Source organism: Accipiter gentilis, chromosome 7 (genome assembly GCF_929443795.1).
Source record: "Accipiter gentilis chromosome 7, bAccGen1.1, whole genome shotgun sequence".
Lineage (NCBI taxonomy): Eukaryota > Metazoa > Chordata > Aves > Accipitriformes > Accipitridae > Astur > Astur gentilis.
The window spans coordinates 8,201,622-8,225,267 of NC_064886.1; the positions used below are offsets into that span (position 1 = coordinate 8,201,622).

General features: G+C 44.1%; 1 protein-coding gene and 1 non-coding gene across 2 annotated transcripts in view; both read left to right on the plus strand.

The window, feature by feature from the left end:
• Positions 1–23,646, plus strand: part of SF3B3 (splicing factor 3b subunit 3) — a 30,273-nt gene that overhangs the window by 4,436 nt on the left and 2,191 nt on the right. Inside the window, exons 6-24 of the mRNA XM_049804286.1 lie at positions 404–516; positions 1,300–1,437; positions 2,457–2,560; positions 3,792–3,957; positions 4,473–4,568; positions 5,088–5,160; positions 10,542–10,693; positions 11,115–11,270; positions 11,682–11,837; positions 12,530–12,673; positions 13,622–13,744; positions 15,230–15,384; positions 16,494–16,668; positions 17,290–17,495; positions 18,429–18,585; positions 19,971–20,096; positions 21,246–21,458; positions 22,413–22,511; positions 22,963–23,106. Of these exons, the coding sequence (XP_049660243.1) occupies positions 404–516; positions 1,300–1,437; positions 2,457–2,560; positions 3,792–3,957; positions 4,473–4,568; positions 5,088–5,160; positions 10,542–10,693; positions 11,115–11,270; positions 11,682–11,837; positions 12,530–12,673; positions 13,622–13,744; positions 15,230–15,384; positions 16,494–16,668; positions 17,290–17,495; positions 18,429–18,585; positions 19,971–20,096; positions 21,246–21,458; positions 22,413–22,511; positions 22,963–23,106 (2,696 nt within the window). The remainder of the gene's footprint in view (positions 1–403; positions 517–1,299; positions 1,438–2,456; positions 2,561–3,791; positions 3,958–4,472; positions 4,569–5,087; positions 5,161–10,541; positions 10,694–11,114; positions 11,271–11,681; positions 11,838–12,529; positions 12,674–13,621; positions 13,745–15,229; positions 15,385–16,493; positions 16,669–17,289; positions 17,496–18,428; positions 18,586–19,970; positions 20,097–21,245; positions 21,459–22,412; positions 22,512–22,962; positions 23,107–23,646) is intronic.
• On the plus strand, positions 712–791 carry LOC126041416 (small nucleolar RNA SNORD111). The gene has a single exon (XR_007506856.1). It is a non-coding gene; the product is annotated as a small nucleolar RNA SNORD111 (small nucleolar RNA).

Consider the following 23,646-nt stretch of genomic DNA (forward strand, 5'->3'; position numbering starts at 1 on the left):
CCTACCAGATGGTTTTCTGACATTTTTTTGACAGCAAGCGTACATGCCAGTAACCCAAGGGTTGTGTTTATCTGACAAGTTGCTAATGTAGTATTTTGGGTGTTGTGGCTTTCTAGACAAGAATAAGCCAGGAGGGCTAAAACATAAGCAATTTGTCTGGAGCTGCGTCCTTCCTTTTTCTCCTTCCTGGTCCCCTAGCTCCATCTGTCCTGTTCTCATGCTGACACAGGCAGCTGTACTTGGGTCTTTTGTCTTCCTCTTCAGTAAGAGTAGATTTGTATATGTAGGGTAATAAAGAACACTGGAAACTATGTTGCTTTAAAGAAAACCAGAAGAAATGTTCTGCAGGCAGTAAGTCAGATCTCTGATAAGGGCTTTTTTCATAATATTTTTTGTGTTTCAGTTCCTGGTGGTTCCGATGGACCCAGTGGGGTGCTGATCTGTTCTGAAAACTATATTACTTATAAAAACTTCGGTGACCAGCCTGATATCAGATGCCCAATCCCCAGGAGACGGGTGAGAGCTTTGAGATTCCTACCCTTTTTTTTCAAGGTTGTCTTTGTCAGTGCTAAATGAATGCTTGGTATTTGCCTTTCATGGTTAAAGGCATCAGGGAGATTTTAAATTAAGAATAAAGGAGTTAAAAGTGTGTTGGCCTATAATCTACCTTACTGGCTGCATGTTACCTGTGAGGGAAGATGGAGGTGGGTATAGCCTGAAGTGATGAGCTTGGTTCATGTCTCTTCTCTGAGAATTATGCTGGAGATACTTCATAGACTCTGATCAGGCACCACGGCAGCAGTGCTCTTGGTGTAAGATAGGATTACTTGAGATGGTGAGTCATGGTTGCCATCGTGCATGCAGGTGAATTTGACAGCTGCTGTGTAGCATCTAAGGCTGCTTCCTCCTCCTTAGGTATTGCAAGTTGTTGTGTGTTTTGACAGGGCTTTGAATGCCTGCCAAGGTTCAGGTGCTCAAAAACAGTTGTGTGTGTATTGCAGCACTTTCATCTGGGTTTGGCTTTGATATGTGAGAGAGTTGTCTGGGGAGGAGGGCAAAAAAGCTAAGAGGGGTGATGCTTAGGCACAGTGTCTTAGAACTGTATTTTCTTCTGGGGCAGAGATGTAGCAAGGGTAACTATGGGTGTAATAGGGGGGATGTACTTTGTGTTAAAAACCTCCTTGCATACCATCAGCTCTTAAGACAGACACCTGTGAAATGGAAATACTTCAGTCAGTGAAATCACATGCACACTTGCTGGGTAATTCCACCAATGACCTCCACTTTCTTTCTTGACAGAATGACTTGGATGACCCAGAAAGAGGTATGATTTTTGTCTGCTCTGCTACACATAAGACCAAGTCCATGTTCTTCTTCCTGGCCCAGACAGAGCAGGGAGACATCTTCAAGATTACGCTGGAGACAGATGAAGACATGGTAAGCATCACATGAAGAACAACAGAAGCATTAATTGAGAAGAGTCCTTAGTCAATTATTTTGATTCTCTAAAGTATTTGATATTGTGGTTTTAGATGTGTAATGGCCTGTGTTCTGTATAACTTGTAGTACCGTTATACCCACAGTTGTAACTGCTGTTTACTCATATAGAGACACAGCTCAATGTTTGCAAGATCCTGCAATTATGCTGCAGAGTCACTTGGGCATATTTTAGATGTTCTACAGGCGGTCCTTTCTTCAAAAGATGTATTGTAAAGTGTGGTCATTGAACCTGCTAGAGGGTATGCCAGAAACTAATTCTGGGGAATTTAGTTTCTCTTGATCACAGTAGGTGCTCTCAATTTCATCTCTTAATTGAATATTTACATGCTATAACCAATCTTTTTGCAAATTGATGTAGACAGCTTGGTACAGCTGATCCATGAGTTGAAATAACGAGCTTGAAGTGGCTTGCTGCTTCTTGTCCTAGTATTTTGCAATAAAAAGATCTCTGCTGCAGAGAATCAGTGGGGTTTTTAGAGTAAATGTTGAATGTCATTTTCTCTTTCATCTACACATGTCAAATTTAGTACAAGAGATGATTGTGTAGAGTCTTTAAGTGTCTTGGAAGTTTTCACCAGCAGCTATTGCGACCATATCAAATGTTGAAATTTGCTCAGGACAGTTAATTTTTCACGTTTTGGGGAATGGCTGGTGTTCAGTGAAGCAAATTTCTTCTTTTAAACAGCTTGCTATTTTTGCAGCTGTTTTTTTCCAAACTGACTCAGTGTTACTAAAGCCAGAAAGTCTTGGAATAAAACAGGCAGCCCGACTTGTGTGTTCAAAATAGTCTGTTGTGATCTGTAACCTGCTGCCCCAAACTACTGATGTGGTTAAGCCTGGCCCGCTCGCTTGCTCCCTTTCTTTGGAGAGGATGGCTAGGCAGCTTTTTTTTATTAAATCACACATGTACAGTTCTAGTACTTTGCTAGCACAGTCACATCTTCCTTTGCTTTCAGGTAACAGAGATTCGACTGAAGTACTTTGACACTGTTCCTGTCGCCGCTGCCATGTGTGTGCTGAAAACGGGGTTTCTCTTTGTGGCATCTGAATTTGGAAACCAGTGAGTAAACAATTTTAGGTCAGCATTTTTCCCCTGAAACAGACTGTTTCTGTTCAGGACTGCAAACTGACCCTTGAACTTACTGAACATACAAAGACAAAACCTCTGTTTTAATGGGTAAATTAATGCTTTGTTCACATGGCTTGAGCAGAACAATTGGTTTAGGCTATGACTGAGTAGGGGAATTTTCTTCTTGTTTGAACTCAGATTAGATATTATAGTGCAGAGAACAAAAGATTACATGCTGTTGCAGTAGGTTTTGGAAGACTTGAGCACTTGCAGTTCATAAAGGGTCCATTATGTATCCGGATGAATTATCTTTAACTAGTTTGATCAGTTTTCATTGAACCTTTGTGTGTTATGGCCCACTCAGAAGTAGATAGGGTTTGTTACGAGTAACTGTGGTCCTTTCCATAATAGATGTATACTTGAGGGCTTTCCCAATTCATGTTTGGGGTTCTAGAATATTCTAAAGTCTCAAAGAACACTTTGCACACCTTTGAAGATGGCTAAACAGTATCTAAGGGATTCACAGGAATAGAGATTAATACTTTTTTCTGACTACATCTGCAGTCAGCCACCTGGGGGAGCTCCAGCCAGTTTACTAGAGTGAATCTGAACTCAGTTGTATAAACTAAGCTCTTGAGGAAGCCATATTCATTTGAGCTTTATTAAAACCAGGAAGAAATCAGTCTATCTTTCTGGTTTTATTTTTTTCCTCTGAAGTTTAACTTGATTGTTGTGATATTTAGGCTCATAAAATGAAATAGGGAATGCGGTTAAAAATAGCAAAGTGAGAGTATTCCAATAAAACAGATAACTGTGGAGCTGCAGTTTTAGCCATTGGCCTTGCTCTTGGCCTCAGCTGTCAGTTGGTGCTTGGGCTCTGACACAAGAAATATCTGAAAGGCTCAAGGGTAAACAGAGAAAACACTGAAACTCTGGGATGCCTTGCTAGTGACAGCTATGAATGAGAAGGTTTGGAGGGGGGAGGTTGTGGTGGGTTTTTTGTTTCTGTGGTTTTTGTTCAGGTTTTTTTGCAGGCCTCTGATTTCCTTTAAACATCTTGTCACCAAGAAGACAATCCCTAAGGCTAAATTTTAATAGCTGTACAATGTAGGGAAGGATTTCTGTCCTCCCTGCTTCCTAGTGAATATTTGGCTACGCCTTTTTTAGAGAAGGCTACATGAGCTTTGCACTGAAAGCTGTTGCTCTTGCTTTCTGTCTCAAGTTACCTGTACCAGATAGCTCACCTGGGTGATGATGATGAGGAGCCAGAGTTCTCTTCTGCCATGCCTCTTGAGGAAGGAGATACGTTCTTTTTTCAGCCGCGACCTCTCAAGAACCTGGTGCTGGTGGATGAGCTGGACAGTTTGTCTCCTATTCTGTGTTGTCAGGTACGTTGCCATCAGCAAGCTCTCATTCGCCACATAAGTCTTTCTCATTTACAGAGGAATTGATCATAGATGCGTGATTTTTTTTCTTTGCTTTTCTGCAGAGTATTTGTGTCTAAGCGGAGCCACCAAAGCTATATTATCCTAGGTTTCCAGAAATACTGCTCTATACTAAATGCTGATAGAAGAGCAAGTCTGCTAAATTCTCGGACAGCTGCCTAAGCCTGGTACCTGGCCTGACAGCCTTTGATTCCTGTGGTGATAAATAGATATGTGGAGACAGAGTGTCAGCCAGCAGACATGTACTGCTCCTCTGACCATCAGACCAGCTCTCTGCTCTGCAGAGAGTTTGGTTAAAACTTGACATTATTTCTGGGCAGTAGATGGTACACCCTATGGCATCTTCACTGTTTACAGTGTCTGAAAAGAAACCATTCGTAAAGCAGTAGTGTGTCATATATAGTTTACTTTAATTTTCTCTTCCTGTGGGTAGTGTTTGACACTATGTCTCCATGCAGATAGCAGATTTGGCCAATGAAGACACACCCCAGTTGTATGTGGCTTGTGGTCGGGGGCCCCGGTCGTCTCTGAGGGTTCTAAGACATGGACTTGAGGTAAGACTTCCAGCACTTTAGAAGTGAGAGCTGAGGGCAGTGGGAGAAAATCCTTGAAATAAGGGTGCTGAAATGAAGGGATTCTCCTTTTGCTGTCGTCTGGAGAGCAACTTTCTCTAGGCTTGCTTCTTGGAAATAGAAGGATTGTCCTCTTTACTCTGACAGTTTTAAAGGCTTTTTGTTCATTTGACTCTTGACCACCTGCATTTTGTCCCTTCTAATACTTGAGTGTATTGAGCTGGAACATTCCCATTGTCTCTGCCAGCTGCTGCTAGTGATCTCTTTGCTGGGGCAGGTGTCCTTGTTTTAAAGCTGATCATCCAGAGCTCTAATGTTGCTGTATCATTGCTGAATGTATTCTACCCTGTAGCACATCTGGCATGGGGGAGAAAGCATCAGAATTGGGAATTATTAGCTTTCCTGCCCAGTTGTGGGAAAGCCTAAAAACTGCTGGTGGTTTGGTGACGTACTGTAGTAAACATCTGTTTGCAAAAGAACCTTCTTCCTGTTTACTCTTAGGTATCTGAAATGGCCGTCTCAGAGCTGCCTGGTAACCCCAATGCTGTATGGACTGTGAGGAGACATGTTGAAGGTATGCAGTATTTTCCTAAAGCACAGGGAGGTGATAATGTTTTTTGATGTGTTTTGTTGGGGTTTTTTTGGGTTTGTGTCCAAAGAGATAGGAGAGGTGCTCCATTATGGTTGTATGCCATCCCCAAAAGTTACATTTTGGATCAGCAGCCACCTGTTTGTACACCCTCTGGTTCCCTAGAATTGTCATGCTTCCCTTTGACAAAGAAGCACCTGCCTGCAGCTGCATCCATCACCCAATATGCTGCATCAGCTGTATGTTTGCAGCCTGAAGCTGCTGAACTTCTCATCCTTTCCCACTTCCCATAAGTTCTTGCTCTGACATCAGCAGGCAATGATTATGCTTTTTGTTGGAGCATACTCGCTATTTTTTATGTGCGTGTTGACAACTACAGTAATCAGCTCTTTGTGAGAGAGTGGGATACAAATTATGGAACAAAGAAGATAAATTGGCAACAGTGTCTCTATTTTATTACTTCCCACTATGCATATCTGCAAAGAAAACAGTCTGTTTGGGCTAGGACATGGTCCCTATTCAAACACTCAGCAGTGTATAGAATGCTGCTGATTCCAGGAAGGTCAAGATCTGAAATTGGCAGAATATACAGGATTGTGGGTTTAGTTTGGTTTTGTTTTGTTTATTGGGGGTTTTTTCCCTGATTTGAAATAACGGGTTTGCCATACTAAAGTACAAGAGGAAATGTAATCCCTTGTCCTGCCTTTCCCTTGAGGGCAAGAACAGAGTTCCTCAGAAAAACCCAAAAAGCTTGAAATGACACTATTCTGAGTGCTGATGGTCTCAGTGATTATTGCCAAAGCAGTGCTTCGTATAAATCTTGGAAAGGCTTGCTGTAGGTTTATGCACTGGATATAGGAATGCCAGATTGTTGCGGTGGAGACCTTAGCCTGCTGTGGTGACATGGTATCTTGTTTTTAAGGAATCACGGAGTAGTGTGTCTTCCAGGGAGCCAGTAACCCTGTGGGAATTTCAAACATTGCTGTGGGATTTACCTTGCCATCCGAGACCTGCCATCCATTCCTGTGCTCGTGTTCTGAGACTCATGTACTGCCTAAGCAGCATGGAAGGAGCTTTGAGCACAAAGTGCCTTCATGTTCCCTAGAAACAAAAAGGGTCAGAAGGAAAGTATTTCCACAGTTCATACCAAAAATATTTGCTTTTCTTAAAAGGCATTCCAGTTTGTTAGAGACAAACCTTTGCTCTTGCCTTCTGGAAGAGGAGTTGGTAACATTTGCTCCCTCTGAGAGATGAAGGCTTCTGACATCACCTTACAGTTTTAAAACCTTTTCTCTTGGGGTTCCAGAGGATGACTTTGACTACTCAGGAGATGGAGGACCATTGCTAACCTACATGAAACAGACCAGTCTCGATGCCTCCTCTTTTTTCCTCCTTCCAAATTCTCCAGGTTCCAGCATGAAGATCTTCTCCATGATTTCAGAAAGGCTGGAATTTGTAGCTGTTGTGAACCATGCTACTTTTTGAATATGGTTAAAAGTTACATGAAACCGATCCCCATGTTAGAACTTCCTGAATTCAGAAACAGTTTTAGTGGGTTTTAATCAGAAAGACTGCAGAACCTTTTCAAATATGTATCTAATCTTGAAACTGCCCAAGTGCTGGTTTTTGAGTGTTCAGTTTGCAGTGTCGGGCTGCCTGGCTCTGCCTTGATGCCACAGTGTGCGCGTGCTGCAAGGCCTCTGTAAGACACATACAGGTTTGCAGCCTTCAAAGCAAATACTAACCTTGGCTGGTACGTGGTGATACACACTACCAATACCAAGCCTTTTTTTTTCTTCCACAGGTGGCTGGTGGTGGAGGTGCTGATCACCACAGGTGTGTACCTACTGCTAGGGGCTACTGTACTGTCCCACAGGTTAACCACAGAGAATCCCCAAATCATGCTACTTTTGTGCTAAGCTTTTCAGTAAACAAATTCTAGAAGCTGTTGTGTAGCTGGAGATTGTTGCCTTTGTAGTTCTGTAGCTGAGGAGTAGAAAGCAACTCCCATTCCATCGTACAGTCTTTAGGGAACAAAATAATCAACCATGTCTCTGCAGAATGGTCAGTTCTTGCTAAAATCAAAGGTGTGCGTTTCTGGGGTGTTTTCAGCTCCTTTCTAGACTGAGGATTGGTTCCCAGCTGCTTTGTACAGACCTCCAAGAGAAAATAGTCAAGTGTGCTTGAAGCACGTGTAGGTATTGCTGGCATGGCAATGCCCTGTGGTTATGGGATGCATCTGCCCGTCAGACAGAAGTGGATGGGATTTGGACGAAACCCTCTCTTGCAGTTGAATATCAAGGTCTGGGGAGCTAGGTGGCTGTGTGCTTTGCTGTGGAGATAGATGTGAGCTGAGACCTACAGTCTGCATTCCCTACCTGGCACTCTTGCATGAAAAGCAATGTGCAGTGAGTCACAGCTGTGAAGTCTCCATGCAGTAGTAAACAGAAGCCCAGGAAAATGTGCTGTCATTCTGTCAGTATCTTTTAAGTGAGAATAATCCTGAACTTTGTCACTGCTCATGTGTTTGTTCACTGAACTCTGAGACAGTGGTGACTGCATTTGTATTGGTGCAAATTCAGATGCTGCAGAGTGTGAAAAAACTGTATCGGGCCTGGGCTGGCATATAGGAATGGAATTCTCACGAGCTAACTCAGACTGAATCCATGACATGTAACAAAAAGGACAGTAGTGTAGAATTCATGGTCTGAAATTTGATGTTTTCATAACTGGTTGTGATGTGTGCATGAGGCTGCAGAAAACTTGTAATGAATGCATAGGAGAATGAGTCCAGCTGTGGTTCTTCAGTCATTAAAATGTCTCTGTTACTCACTGAAAGGAGCTAACTGGAGCAGTTAGTAACAAGCATCTCTGAAGTCTTGTGTCTGTGTAAAAATAATGTCTATCTGTTCAAAACTCTGAGCAGCCTGATGTTATGCTTGGAGTTGTGCAGAGCTAAGTAGATATCTTTTCATATGAAAAATCTGTAGATCTCTTTTTTTTTTTTTTTTTTTTTTTTTTTTTTTTTTGAACTGAGAATACTTCTCAGTGTGCCCCAGGGATTTAGTCCTCTTAATTTCAACTAGGCTGCTATATTTTCTAAACCAGAATTGTATTGTTTGAATCTAGATGAATGCATCTTATTCACTGACTTAATTCTGGTAAATCAAACCCTTTATTTCAAAAGCTCCAGCAGAGACTCATTAAGCAACACTACTGGACTTCAAGCAAAAATGCACTTGTCACTATTACTGACACAAACTTAAAGGCACGCTCTAATATAACTGTAAGCCAGTGAAAAGAAAGAGCTAAAAAACTATTAAGAGGTAGGAATGAGTTTTCATTTAGAGTAGGACTAAGGGAATCTGTTTTGCTTTCAAATGGGAGTTCTTTGTCCTGCTCCAAATCACATGGTTAAGTCTCCAGCTGGGACATGGTGGTTTATCATGAGAATGACAGCCCCCAGGGAGGAAGGCAGCAGCTCTCAAGAAGTTTGGAAAGCAACGATGGTCTTTGAAATGGAATTTTTAGAACATCCTGTCTACAGGATATTTATGAATTAAATGCTTAGCCTGTGAACTGCTAGAATCTCTGTTTAAAGAGATCGAGGAATTCTTGTAGACTTCTGGTGTTGAAAAATTCATATAAGTTTGTAGGAGAAGCTTCTATTTAGCATAGAAAATAACCAGTATGTAATGGTGTACATCTTGCTGAACTCTTACATCTGCTGTTAACATTAGAGAAATTCTGTTAAGCCAAGTGTTAAAATAGTTGGCATTACTAATCAGTTTCTGTGTGCAGGTTCAGTTTTTTTCATTTCCCAAGTGGACCTGCTCCTGTTCGTGGGGTTCAGGAGCTTGTTGGAGGTTATAGGCTGTGACCACTTAATAGAGTAGTAATGGAGTTTATGCCACAGACCACTGTTGGAATTGCTTTAATTATACAAAGCTCTTCAGTTTGATCAGAGTTGTGGTCTGTATACCAGATGTTGGAGGGAAGAATGATGGTTTTTCTCACTTGCATATTTTCAGCTGTATGTAAGAACTTTGTTAGAAACGTGACACAGCAGGTTTGGCAACGTCTCCTTCTAAACAGGGCGGATAAGAAAAGGATCAGTTCCTGAAGTATTTGTTTCAGTTAACCCAGTTCAGTTTCTTTAAGCTGCTGCATAGTATTTGCTGGCATCCTGTATTCATCCCAGTGAGAGTTCTCTGTTTTCTTTCTCTGCTTACAGAGTCATTAGCCATTTCTCCATGTCTTCCACATTTGCAAATTATGGAGAAAGTCTGCTCAAGGGCAAAAACTGTGACAGCTCTCTTACACCATTACCTTTGTTAATAGTCTTGTGCTGTGGTACATAAGTCTGAGCTTTGGGTTGAGTTGGGTTAAAATGGGGAATTTTTTCCTTTTAAGAAATAGCACTTGCATGACAACAACAGCAGAAGTGGAATTGCTTCTCTGAGGCAATGTTACTTCACCGGGGCTCCTGGCTCCGTTTCCCAACAGACTTAATTGTTTCTGTTGCTTTTGTTACTCTGTTTTAATGAGACTTTCTTCCCCACCTCTTTAATGCCTATCACTTCTGGAGAACGAAAATGGACAGCAATAAACAGTGGCATTCCCTTTACCCCGTGCTACTACTTGTTTCCCACAAAGTTTCCCTATTTCTAAATGAGCTCTTAAGACTATTTTGATTAGCATAGCTCCTGTCCAAGCTACTGGACTCTCCCAAGCTGTCCCCTTTGGAAGAAGCCAGTACTGGAGGTAATAGTTGTAATACTGTCACTTACTCCAGTAGAAGTAAAGGTCAGTGTTTACTCTGTCTTAAAAACATAATTGTTTCTCATCCCAGGAGACTGTACGGGTGGGTCTATGAATGTAAGCTAGTTGAGCTTCTGGATGAGGGTAGAGCAGGCTAATCCTGACGTCCTCTGCTGTTTGCAGAGTCCGTGGTGTGATTTCTGCAGATGGGTTCCATGTGTTCACATTATTGGAGTAGAGTATTTCATTTGACTTCATTGGGTGTTAAATCTGGATTCAGCTCCTCATGTGAGGTGGGGCAAGGGTCTTAAGTCTTCTAGACATTGTGCTGTCTTTGAAAAAAGTAGGCAGGAGTCTTGCTTGCCAGAATCCAGAGTATCATCATTTGGATCCCTGGCTCAGTCTTGCATTGTTTGGAGTCTAGCAGTGGCTGGCTTTTGGACAGTGTGTCCTAGAATGAACTTACACAATACTGTCAGCAGATGTAATTATCACAGGAATTCTGCTGAAGAGTAACTGCTAGACATCTGTCAGACTGCTAATTTTGTTGTGAAGCCTTGCATTTGTTTAATCAGCACCCTTTTTTCCCTGTCTCCCTTGACCAGATGAATTTGATGCCTATATCATTGTGTCCTTCGTAAATGCCACGCTGGTGCTGTCTATTGGAGAAACTGTAGAAGAAGTGACTGACTCTGGATTCCTGGGTACTACACCCACCTTGTCCTGCTCTCTTCTTGGTGATGATGCTTTGGTACAGGTAATGGAAAGCTGCTTCTGACGTGTCTGCTTATGTCTGTCACTCTCTTGCTTATGTCTGCTTGCTGCCTGGCCATGGTTTCTACAGTAGTGCAACGTATGTCATGTCTAAAGGTGTGGATTGGCAGAGAATGACACTTGGCCTTTCCCGTTTTATATCCTGCTAAGATCAACTGGACCAGCTGAAGATGGTCCTAATCTCCTTCAGTGCATGCTCAGTAGTCCTTTGCTGCAGTTCAAAGATGCAATGCTTCCAGCTGGCAATTGGCTTCATGCTAGTTCAGCCTGTTGCATAGCTAATGGATCACCACTGCCAGGAGCAGTGCTTGCCTTTGGCTTTTTCTGTGTCAGAACCACTAGTGAGATGGGACTTGTGAAAGGATGGTAAATGCAGAATTGATGTCATCTTTTTTTTCCTTCAGGTTTATCCAGATGGGATCCGGCACATCCGAGCAGATAAGAGAGTAAATGAATGGAAGACACCGGGGAAGAAAACCATTGTAAAATGTGCTGTGAACCAGAGACAAGTAGTGATAGCACTGACTGGAGGAGAACTGGTTTACTTTGAGATGGACCCGGTATGTGTGTTAATGTTGTGAATGCGTTTGGAAGAGCAAGGCAGAGTATGGGGCATGCCAGAGGTTGATCAGACCTGCAGAAAAGGATTCTGTAGTGAAGCATTCTTCTAGATTGTATAGATCAAAGCCTTGCATATCTGGACTATGTCTGTCTGAGATGATTTAATGGCTAATTGAAGTCTCTGAAGTTCATAACTGAGGCTGAAAATTGTCTACCTATCCTATTGCTATTCTGGTTCTTCCAGTTGTAGCTGAAATAAGGCTGTAAAGAAATGGTTTAAAAAAAATACAAAAAATCTAAAGCACGTTTTAAAAAAAAAAAAAAAGGCGGGGGGAAGGTGGGGAGAGACAGTTTGGTGCTGGTTTGCTGCGTTGACTAGTTAATAAGTCTCTTGTGGTTTTGTTTCTCAGTCAGGACAGCTGAATGAGTACACAGAGAGAAAGGAGATGTCGGCTGATGTAGTTTGCATGAGCCTGGCCAATGTTCCTCCTGGGGAGCAGCGCTCCCGGTTCCTTGCTGTTGGGCTGGTGGACAACACTGTCAGAATTATTTCCCTTGACCCTTCGGTGAGTAGCTGTGTTGTTTCTGCCTCTTCCATTGGCTTGAGATGTTCAGAAGGGTACTGCAGAGGTGGGCTGTGTCTGTCCAAGCTGTCTTTTTGTATTCAGGTGTATGACTATCAATGAATAGCTTCCATGGCTTTTCTCTGCTGGTTGGGAGGAAGCATGGTCCTTGATCCTAACCTGTAAGATTCCCTTGTTTTATCTAGTCTTGGCCATACCTGGAAGTTCAGCTAATGAGATATGAAAGTGTTTTCATTTTTGTTTTGTTTGTTTGGGTTTTTTTTCTTTCTCCTGTCTCACTGTTTATGCCTGTACTATAGGTATGAGCAGACTCATTCTGCAAGCAGGTTAGCAACAAACCAGCATTATCATTCCTCTGCCTGCAACAGATGCGTGTTCAAAGGATGACTGAAGTAACATAAACTTTGCTCAAATCTCTCCATGGTAAATAGCTGCAAACTGTGCTAGAACAGTTTGGAAGGATCCAGTTTATCTTCTCCAAACCCCAGGGCTGCAACCACGCCTGCTTGCCAAAATCCACAGAGCCAGTGTCTATTGTGACTTTTTTCTGTGCTGAATACTTCTTTATGGAGATTTAAAAGGGCATCTTTAAGCTCCTTAGATGGAGCTTGAATCCTGTCTTGCCATGCCAAGCCTTGCTAACTGGTTTGGTACCTTTTTTCTGTCTCTGACAGGATTGCTTACAGCCGCTGAGTATGCAGGCCCTTCCTGCACAGCCAGAGTCTCTGTGCATTGTGGAGATGGGTGGCACAGAGAAGCAGGATGAGCTGGGGGAGAGGGGCTCCATTGGCTTTCTGTACCTGAACATTGGACTGCAGGTGAGAGGTGCCTGCCTGGTTCTGACAGGTGTTTCTTGGTGAGCATTCGCTTGAAAGATGGATTGCTGCCATAGCCTTGTCATCATGCAGCGCAACACAAAGCCTGACTGTTCCCTCCTTGTTACAACGTGCTTAACAACTGTGACTGGGGAATTCACTGTGTGACTTAGTAGAGGTGCAAGTTTCCCCATACGTTCCTAGACTTAAGACTAGTCAAAAGACAGCATGTTGTCCTAGACTTCATGTAGGACAAATTGTGCTTTTCCCCTTCCAGAAGGAGGGCATGTTCTAAAAAAAATTTCTGGGTGAAATGTTGGGCAGTTCTTTAGAAACTGCCTGTAGGGCAGAGTATCAAAGAAGTAACTACCCACAACCACAGGCTCTGCTCTAATAACTGCTGTTACACAGCTTTTTGTTGCATCCAGTACTGACTCTCTGATCTTTGACCAAAAAAATGTTGTTTTGACAATTCAACATGTGGTAAAAATAATCAGAGCAGTCTAGGTTCTTTCACATGCCTCAAGTTTGATGTCAGAATGCAAGCTCTTTTTAAGCAGCATGAGTTTTTGGGTAAATGCTTTGTATTGAGAGGGATTAGGGTCTGGAATCGTCCCTCCAGGTTTTTCGTGGCTTATGTGATGCACCAAACTTCTTGGTCTGTTTTTTGGCTCTTGGTTGGTTGGTTGGTTGTGGGGGGCAGTGGTGGTGTGTGTTTGTTTTACAGTAATTCCTTTCTGCCCTACAGGGGTGTGCAGGAGGCAGGAGCTATGCTTTTTAATATTAAGAGCCAATTTAGATACAGCATGGTTGTAGAAGAGAGTTGTACCGTAAGCTAGGAAAACAAACACCTAATTCTTCAGAAATTGCCTCTCTGTTTTGAATAATGGCTGTAGCTAGTTATTTCTTATCTGTAATCTTGATCTAACTCTTTGGTTTGCTAATGTCAAGAACGGTGTGCTGCTGCGAACTGTCCTGGATCCTGTTACTGGCGATCTTTCCGATACCAGGACCAGATACCTTGGCTCACGGCCTGTGAAACTCTTCCGAGTCCGAATGCAAGGCCAAGAGGCGGTAAGTGAGGCGAGCTCTCAGAATGGTGCAGATCGAGTCCCCAGGTGCAGCATCCTGGTTTTCCTTTATTGGTGGGCAGGGTGGGGAAGCATCCTTGCAGCACAGCAGGACGCTCTGGGTAAGGGTGGGAAGTAGAATAACTTCATTATGGAGCTGCCTGGCTTGCAGCTTGCTCTTTCACAAACAGCCTTGCTCTTGTTGGTATTCTCCTTACTTCTTAGGAAGTAATGTGTTGTGCTTCCCTGCCTTCTTTGAACTAGGACTCGTCTGACCCATAGGCTGTGTTTGCAGCATGTCTGGAGAGCTCTGAGCAGAATCTTGGGCTTAAAGACACTGGAAAGTCTTCCCTGCCTTGGTGCACAAGGACAGGAAGAGCCCCATGCAGAAATCTTACTCCTTGACTGCTTGATGCAGTTGATGGTTGTTTCCTGTGCATGTTGAGAATGGCTCAGCCAGGGGCTGGACGGTTGCCATGCATGGTTCAAGGAAAATATTTGCAGGATTTGGCATAGAGGGAAGGATGTGTTTCATCAGAAGTGCCATTTCCAGCCCTTCTGATGTGGCACTGGGGAGATTAACCACCCCCTGCTTGACTCATTTTTGGATGACACCTTCAGAGTTGAGAAATACTGCCCGTCAGCATAGGGGGCTGGATTTGGGAATGTGAGCTCTGCTTTAATGTTATGGTACACTGGGTGAATGTCTTCAACTTGCTCCTGCCAGTCTGCCAGCTGTAACTTGGAGATGAGGTGCTTTGCAGCTCCAGCAGAGAATACTATAGAATAGCTGAGTGCTTTTCTACTTTGAGACCAGTCTTGGTTCCTTGTCTTACAATATGGGGAGAAAAAACATACTGCTTATGGCCAGTCAGCGATGGGCTTGGAGTGGCCTGTGAGTGTAAATCCAGTTTTTGTTGCTCAGGCAGAAAGTAAGGTTGAACTGAAGTTGATTTAGCCAAACGCGTAAAGCTGAAGAGTTTAGAAGTCCATCTGCTTCCTTTGTTTCCCTTAACTTGATTGATTGAAAATAGGTTACTGAATATTTTTTTTTAAAGGAAATTTCACTTAGATGCTGAATCAGAGTGTTATAGCATTTGGATTGTGACAAAGCAGTAAATATTTATTTTAAGTGACCTGTTCCCATTAGAACAGGCTATTGTTCAAAAAAAAAAAAAAAAAAGTAAGTATTTGTTGATCTTGGCTTTTACAGATAGAATAGTTTTTATTGCACCTCAGTTTGAATATCTGCTGTCTTGATAGTACTTTGAAGTTCCTCTTTGTGCCGTATGCAATTTACAGATAAAACTGTCCCTTGCAAGCAAGCAGCATCTCTGAAGGTATGCTCTGAGCTGGGTGGAGTCCACCCACAAGAATTCAGTTGTTCTAGTGGGTAAGAGTCCAGCACTGTACATTCATTCATATTGCAGGGACTGAACTTGCCTCCATCCCCAGACCTGATAAATTTGCTGTGTTGTCTGTTTCCCAGGTGCTGGCCATGTCAAGCCGTTCCTGGCTCAGTTATTCCTATCAGTCACGCTTCCACCTGACTCCGCTGTCCTACGAGACACTGGAGTTTGCATCTGGTTTTGCTTCTGAGCAGTGCCCAGAGGGCATTGTAGCCATCTCCACAAACACATTGAGGTGAGAACTGATGGGGGGACACAACTGGGCTGGGGTGCTAGGCAGATAGAGGGGTGATGAATTCTCTCTAGACATTCAAAAGGAAAGAGTTAAAGTGACTTAACTTAAGTATTAAGGTCTTTTTGATGTTATATGATTATGCATAATGATTTGATAAAAACACTTGGATTGGTTCCAGAAAACAGACAGAATACAAGGATAGTTATGATGTCAAAAAGAAATAGGGTGTGCTTCTCTGATTTGTATTTTCTAGCTTTTTAAAATAACAAGTGTAATTCAAGTTATCCTTAAATTCTCTGATCCTTAGAGAGGGAAGCTTTTAATAAATGTGAACCTATCGTATATTAGAATCTTGTGGTTTGTGATCTGAATTGGCTGCTTTGCAGAAAATAAGCCATGTGATTAAGAAATCAGAGGCATGACAGGGGTGTATTTGTTGCCTTTTTAAAGTTCAGCTTAGATATTAAAAAGATTAATGAAAATAATGGACCACAAATTCAGGAGCTCTGCTGTATGCACTTGAACAGGCACTTTTTTCGTATCTGTCCTCACTGAAATATTGCAGCATTCATTGCTTTTAAAGGAGTCATTCTTTCTGGAGAGACTTGCGGTTTTTAGTCACCAAATGCCAGAAGAACTGGCATTTCAGCTGGCAAGTCACAGGAAGAAAGAATTGGCATTGCATTTTTCATACTGTTTTAACTAAAGTGCCTCTGAGGAGCATTTGATTATGTGTCAGAGTCTGTGTCACATTTAGATTCAGATGATGTGTTCCCCAAATGTGTACTTTCCTTCTTCCATGGGCTCTCTGTTCCTCTCGGGATAGACTTACTTCAGCACCACTCAGAACACACCCTGGGACAGTGAGACCCCTCAAGTCAAGGACCTCACACTGCAGAGCACACCTGTCCCACAGCATAGGCTCCCATTGAGGATGCTAGTTTTGCTCCGCTCTCTGGAGCGGTTTGCTAGTTGCTGTCTGGCCCAAGAAAGGTGCTGCTTGTCTCCAGCACTAGCCAGTTGCACGGACGTAAAGCTCAACTCGTTTTGTTCTCTTGGACAGTTGCTTTCAGACCTTGTTCAACACGTGTCACATCTTTGTCCCCCAGGATTTTGGCACTGGAGAAGCTGGGGGCAGTCTTCAACCAGGTTGCCTTCCCGTTGCAGTACACACCCCGAAAATTTGTCATTCACCCAGAGAGCAACAACCTGATCATCATTGAGACGGACCACAACGCTTACACTGAGGCCACCAAGGCACAGAGGAAGCAGCAAATGGCTGAGGTAATTGGGGTGGGGGACAGGTACATGCATCTGTTCCCAGGAGGGGACTTCTGCAGCTGGAAATTCCTCCTGCTCACTAGCTCCCAGCTGCCATTGCCTGCAAGTTTTTGTGCCCTGTGTGAAGGCAGGGGCTGAAAGGAGTGAAGATCTGCCTCAAAACACAAATTTCAGCCAAATACACTACTTCTCAATGCTCCTTTCTTTGCATGTTATTACGGCAGGCTTTAAGAACCACGTATTGAAGGACAGTCATGCTTGTGTAACACTGTTCTCTGGGTTTTCTGTGACGGTTTGAGGATGTTTGGATTTCAGTAGGTTATTTTATTCATGTTGTTTCCAGAGTTGTTGATTTGGAGAAATAGCTTCCCAGACAACTGCTCCTTGGGCAGGACAGAGCTGACACTGCTGTGCTTTGAGCTGCAGAGGCTGCCTTGGGAATAAGCTCAGGATGGGTGGAAGCTTTGGGATTTGGTGGCTTTTATGTCTTCGCAGGCAGTACCTTGCCCTGAAGTACCTGGGCTTAGGGGAAGCAGGGAGGCTAGATTCTACACAGAGCATCAGCATGTCTGGAAAGGAAGTCCACTGAGCTGTTCTTTTCTCCTGTCCTTTAATGTGCTGCAGGAAATGGTAGAGGCTGCAGGTGAAGATGAGAGGGAGTTGGCTGCAGAGATGGCTGCAGCCTTTCTGAATGAGAATCTTCCTGAGTCCATCTTTGGTGCTCCCAAGGCAGGGAATGGACAGTGGGCCTCTGTCATCAGGGTGATGAACCCGATCCAGGGAAATACATTAGATCTGGTCCAGCTAGAGCAGAATGAAGCTGCCTTCAGGTAAGAAGCAGTGCCAGATGCAGCAGGAGTCTCTGCTTGTGATGGGTCTTGCATGGTTTTATCCTTCTTTTGCTCAGCTGTTACTGAATTGTAATCCAAACGCAGCATGTTATCAAGAGACTGGCTTGAAAATCCAGAAATGATTGCCACATGCTTAAAGCTTTGTCTGACCTTTCCTTCCCTTCCCACCCTGATCTGTCTCATGTGACACTAAAAGCTGGGGCTTCACATGTGTTTGTTGGACCCCAGTGCTTAAAGAACAACATGGGGATATAAATGACAGATAAGAGAGCCGGGAACAAGAGAGTGTGCTGTTATCTTTCACTTCCCCTTCTCATCCAGATAAAATGAGCATAGATTAAGTGGAAAGGAAGTGTTAGAGGGACTGGAGGGGAAGACCAATGCAAGAATAGTGAGTGTCTCAGCAGGTGAAGTGGAGTTAGGTCATGCTGGTCCAAAAGGCTGACTCTGTCCTGTTTTGTCCAGGATTCCCAACCTGGATGAGCTAGGCACTGGACAGGAAATAACACTGGAAGATGAGGAAAGTTACATGTACATGTCCAAATTGAAACAGCCTTTGGAAAAAGAGCTTCCAGTGGAGCTTAGTGCATGGCTAAGCAGTGTCCAGCCTGTGAAAGCATAAAACCAGTGCTTTGGGAATGTGGCAGCTAGAGCATATTGGGCTTTTTCTTTTTTTTTTCTTTTTTTTCTTTTTTTTTTTTTTTTTTATGGGGAGTGTGGGGAAATCTGTGTTAAACATTTCTGCGGGGAGGAAAAATGACCTCTGAAAATGAAATGTCAGTGCTGGAAGGTTGGGCTTCTGAATCTCTGCCTGGTTTGGTGCAAGTTATGCTGTCAGGGAATCCAGTCAGTGTGCGGCGTTCGTTTGTGTCATGATCACACTGATCTCCTGGCATGTCTTGTCATCCCCAGTGTGGCTGTGTGCCGGTTCTCCAATACTGGTGATGAGTGGTATGTGCTGGTGGGTGTCGCCAAGGACCTGATTCTGAACCCACGCTCAGTTGCTGGGGGATTTGTCTACACGTACAAGCTGGTTAATAGTGGTGAGAAGCTGGAGTTTCTGCACAAGGTGAGAGGGATGACTGTGTCATTTACAGGCAGTCTTGGAATAGCTGTTACTTCACCCTGAAGGCTATAGTGATACTGCAGTACTTAGTGAATCCCAGGCAAGGTCATCATGCTGATGCTACACACTGGAGGTAGCCTTGGGAAAAGTAAGTTGCCTCCTACAAAATCATTTGGGACACCTTTCGCAGAGTTGAGGATTGAACAGAGATCTCCTGAGAGTCCCTGTCCTTTTTCCTATCCATCTAATAGGGTAAATGGAAAGGAGCAGTGTTTTTCACGCCCCTGTTGGAGGGGGAGAGAAACAGCTCTGTTTCCTTTTTGGAATATGAGCTCAGAGAGCTGCTCTGAGCACTTGTTCACAAAGCGAATTCGTACTTGGGTCACTTGAGCCCTGGTGCTAAGGCTCTCAGTCCTTGGCTTGCCACATGAAGCTGAGCTGTCATTTTTCCTCTGCTGCTGTTTTGGTTGTGTGTAGAAATGATTAGTCACCTAGTGACCGACAGGTCTCTGGGGCTTTAGCAAGGGTTTCAGCAGAACTCTGCTAAAACAAAATTCTGTTCTTCTTCCCACGTGCTTCCAGCATGGCCGAGATTTGAGCAGATGAGCACGTGGAAAGGAATCTTGTGGCTTATTCACTTCCTACGGTCCTGATGCAGTGAGTGGGTTCTGTCCTGGACCGGGGCCTTTTCTGGTGCCACTGAACACCCACTTGGAAGTTGACAGAGCTGATGATGTGAAATAACTTCTCTTAGCCAGTGCAACCAAGCTGGGAACGCTGTAACTGGAAGCTCTCTATGTGTTCCCATTCTCTGCTGTGGCTGGTCCTTTTGGATTGATTAGTGGTGGGAGATATTTCAGCCCTGTCTGAGTTAAACTGGAATTGTGGGCACGCTGTAATTGTTCAGATGTAACGTTTCTTCAGTGGCAGCTTCAGAGCATCTATGGCAGATGGCTGAATTAGATTCATGCCTTTTTTTAAAAAACAGAGAATCTGGATGGATTTAGGCAAAGCATAAAATCTTTCTGTTGGGGATAAAGCAAAACTACGAACCAAGGCAACAAGATCCTTGCCTGCTTTTGCTGCCTGCCTAGCGTGGGTTCTTAACAGCAATCCTACACACTTCAGTTAAGGTGCACTGCCCACGGTGTCTGTGTAGTACCCAGAGCTCTGTTGGTACCATGTATGCTATGTGCTGCTGTTGAAAGGCCTACAGAGGACTGACCTGTTGCCCCTCATGTAGAAGATTGTGATTAGCCTTTTACATTGAAAGCCTTGGCACAGGCCAAGGAGCTTCAAACGAACCACTAGCTGAATCCATTCCGAAGCTTGGTGTAAGGTTAGCTCTGTTTAATGGGAGTCTCACAGTCTTCCTCTTCCCTCTCTAGACCCCTGTGGAGGAGGTTCCTGCAGCCATTGCTCCATTCCAAGGTAGAGTCTTAATTGGAGTTGGAAAGCTCTTGCGTGTATATGACCTGGGCAAGAAGAAACTGCTTCGAAAGTGTGAAAATAAGGTACTGGCTTTTGTTCTTGACCAGAGCTGTTAATATGGAGCTAGTGATGCTTTGTGGCAGGATTGAAACAAGGGTTTAGCTGCTACTCCAGCCCAATGTGTCTGTGCACTTGGACCTCGGAGCTGTATCTGTGCCTTGCCAGTGTGCGCTGGGTGCATGCATCCAGAGAAGTGTTGGCAGCTCTGGCTGGACTGGGCTGTTGTGCTGCCCCTCTGCACCCTAAGCATGCATCACTTTCCCATTGCCATTCAGATGTAGTGTTGCAGGTTCCTTTTAGTACCAGCTCAATGCAGGCTGTTAATGGACCCGTGCAGAAGTTTCACAAGCCTGTACAGACCTTGCCTTTGGCCTCTGCTGCAAATGTGAGAGGTCTTATCCAGATACAAAATGACAACTGCAGGAAATGTTTCCTTAAGGTGATCAGGAGGCTGGGGACAGAAGTTGGAGGGTGCATATGAGCACTTCTTCAGATCCTCAGAATTTTGAAAAGGGGATTTTCTCCTTGAATTAGATGGTCCTTCTTGCAGAGCACCTGTGGTACTTTAGGAAAAGAAATTGCAGGGCATGGTTTTCTAAGTCTTAATTGCCTGCTCCTCCCTCTCTCGTGCAAGCTGCAGAACCTGTGGCAGTTGCTCACTACTGCACAAAGGAACTCCAGCAAGCTCACAGGCAGACTGGCAACTTGTAGGAACATGGGGTTTTTGTGTGTTGGGTGTTTTCAGTTTTGTTTTGGGTTGGGTTCTTTTCCTAAAATACGACTCATGAAAAATTGAAGCTTTCCTTCTTGGGTTGTTGAATGACCACAGTAGTTGAGGGGATGCTGAAGCAATGCCTGCTTTTGCAGGACTGACCCTGGCATCTCAGTTCATAGGCTCACCAGCAGTGCTTGTTCTCTGGACATTACTTGTATTCAGCAGGCTGAGAATGATGCGTGGTGGATGTTAGGTTGCAACGTCCTGTATTGACAGCATGTTTAGATTGGGGATGTATTATGCCAGAAATGAGAGGTAGTTTTGGAAGAAATGGTGGGAAATGGGAAATGAGCCATAGTTTACAGGGGGAAATAGTGTTTCAGTTGGAGTAAGGTAAATTAATGGGTTATAATTCCCTGTTTGAAGCACTCAGGTTTTGTTCTTTCTCTCTCAAAAGCACATTGCTAACTACATCTGTGGGATCCAAACCATTGGGCACAGAGTTATTGTTTCAGACGTTCAGGAGAGTTTCATCTGGGTGCGCTACAAAAGGAATGAGAACCAGCTCATCATCTTTGCTGATGACACTTATCCCCGGTGGGTTACTACAGCAACTCTCCTGGATTATGACACTGTGGCTGGAGCAGACAAGTTTGGCAACATCTGCGTGGTGAGTGTGCCTCAGAGAAGTGGGGCTTTTTGGACAGGACATATTTTTCCTTAAAACATCCGTGATTTGTCTTAAGAGAGCAAGAATCTGTGCTTAGCTGGAGACAACGCCCTGTACCATTCACTTATTTTTACGGCATGACTAGCTGTTGTCATAGTGGACGGCTGCAGTTTATTGGTTTGTTAATTGAAGCAAACAAGTTAAAGCAACAGCAGGTCAAAAAACATATTTCTGAAGAATTCAATAACTTGTGTTGAAATTGCCCCCAAACCTGCCGTGCATAAGCCTTCAAATGAAGCTTGTGACTGTGAAAGGGCACATGAGAACTTGCATCAGGGTTATCACTCTTACTTTCCCTGGCTAAACCTCATCGCTGGCATTTAGCTTTCTCTGTCACTTCCCCTCGAAAGTTGGCTTTGTCAGTGCTGACACTTGCCCACTTGGCTGGATTTCAGCAGGGGAGGAGGAGAGAATAGATGGTCTTTCTGCCAGAGCTTTGATCTCTTTCTGAAGCGTGCTTAGGTGCTTTGGAGTGGAGTTCAGCAAGTGTCAGACAGTGTGCCTGCAGGATTTGGCTGATGCACACAAAACAATCCTCTTTGGTTTTTCTGCCCCACATCCATCAAACTTTCTTTAGTGGAACCACCTTTGAACCACCTTCAGACCATTTTGACAGTACCTCCCAGGGTGATCTGCAAGTGCCAGGCCATGCAGAGGCGGGTCATGAGGTGTCCTGCCCGTGTTTTTGAGTGATGGGCCATCAGTCTTGACAACATGGTTGTCGCTTAACTCTAAAAACCTTGATTGGAGGGGCGAATGGATGATTTTGCTGTAAGTGTAAAGTGATTCTTGTGGAGTCCATAAAAGCAGCCTTTCAAAGACCACAAGGATTCTCCAGAGATAATGTGCTGCTCCTCTGCAGCTTGTTGACTCTTTCTTCCGCTTTCAACACAGGTGAGATTGCCTCCCAACACCAATGATGAGGTAGATGAGGATCCCACAGGCAACAAGGCTCTCTGGGACAGGGGCCTTCTTAATGGAGCATCGCAGAAGGTAATGCTTCATGGAAAGCATGTGGTTATTGTGGGAAAAGAGCATGCGGCTTTTCTGTTAAGTCCTCTGCAGTGTTGTCCAGGAGATGCATTGGCAGTTCTGCTCCTACATGTCTACCATGCTGTGGGTGATCGGTTTTCCCTGTCACTGGGAGCCAAATTCAGTTTCTGAAATAACAGCCGATGCCTATTCAGTGATGTTTTTTTGAAGCAGCATGCTCATTTTCTTTTCCTGCTTTCCCTCATTACTTGCATCTGTTTGTCCAGCTCAAGAGGGTAACTCAGTGGCATGCTGAGTTTTGCCATCTGGTCACAGGTGGAAGGCACTTCCTCTTCAGAAAGGTGTTTCAGAACTAGCAGGTGGCTGAATTCATTCTGCTTTCCTGTCTTAAGCCTTTTGATGCTTTTATATAAGCTAAAGAAAAAAATGTGCTTCTGTGTTTGACTTTCAGGCTGAAGTGATTATGAATTATCACGTGGGAGAGACTGTGCTTTCCTTACAGAAGACCACGCTGATCCCAGGAGGCTCTGAATCTCTTGTCTATACCACTTTATCGGGGGGGATAGGAATCTTGGTCCCTTTTACTTCCCATGAGGTAAGCAAGCCCCATCATTATGCTGCAGAGTTGTTGCTTTTCTGTGCGCTCCTCCCCAGCCAGTATATTAGTGTGCTGCGTCCCTTGAGGGTAACCCTAGGGCTCTGCAGTGTGTGAAAACCTGGGCTGCAGGAAAGCCTGTGGCTGTGGGATGGGCTCCAATGCAAAGGGGAAGAGAAGGAGCTTGTTAACTCCTCTTCCTGCATTGGCTCTATGAAGAGTTGAGAGCTTTTGTTGCACTGCTGTTCTAAATCTGTTCGTGCTCCAGAGGAGCTCTTGGGTGATTTAGTGTCTCTGAGGAGGGATCCTTTGGCATGCTTTGTGTAGCCTGTAAACTATTGATCAGGCACTGACACTTCAAGTCCTGAAGATGGTATTCTCGTCTCTGTTTGCTGTGGCCTCCTGGAGCAGCGGATGCCAAGACATTTACTCCTTGAGCTGCACCTCTGTGCTGCACAGCTGCTACATGCTCCAATTCCTGGGAGGCTGATCCTGGCCAAGGTGGCACAGTTGGCTGCTTAGCTCTGCCGTGGGTGCTCC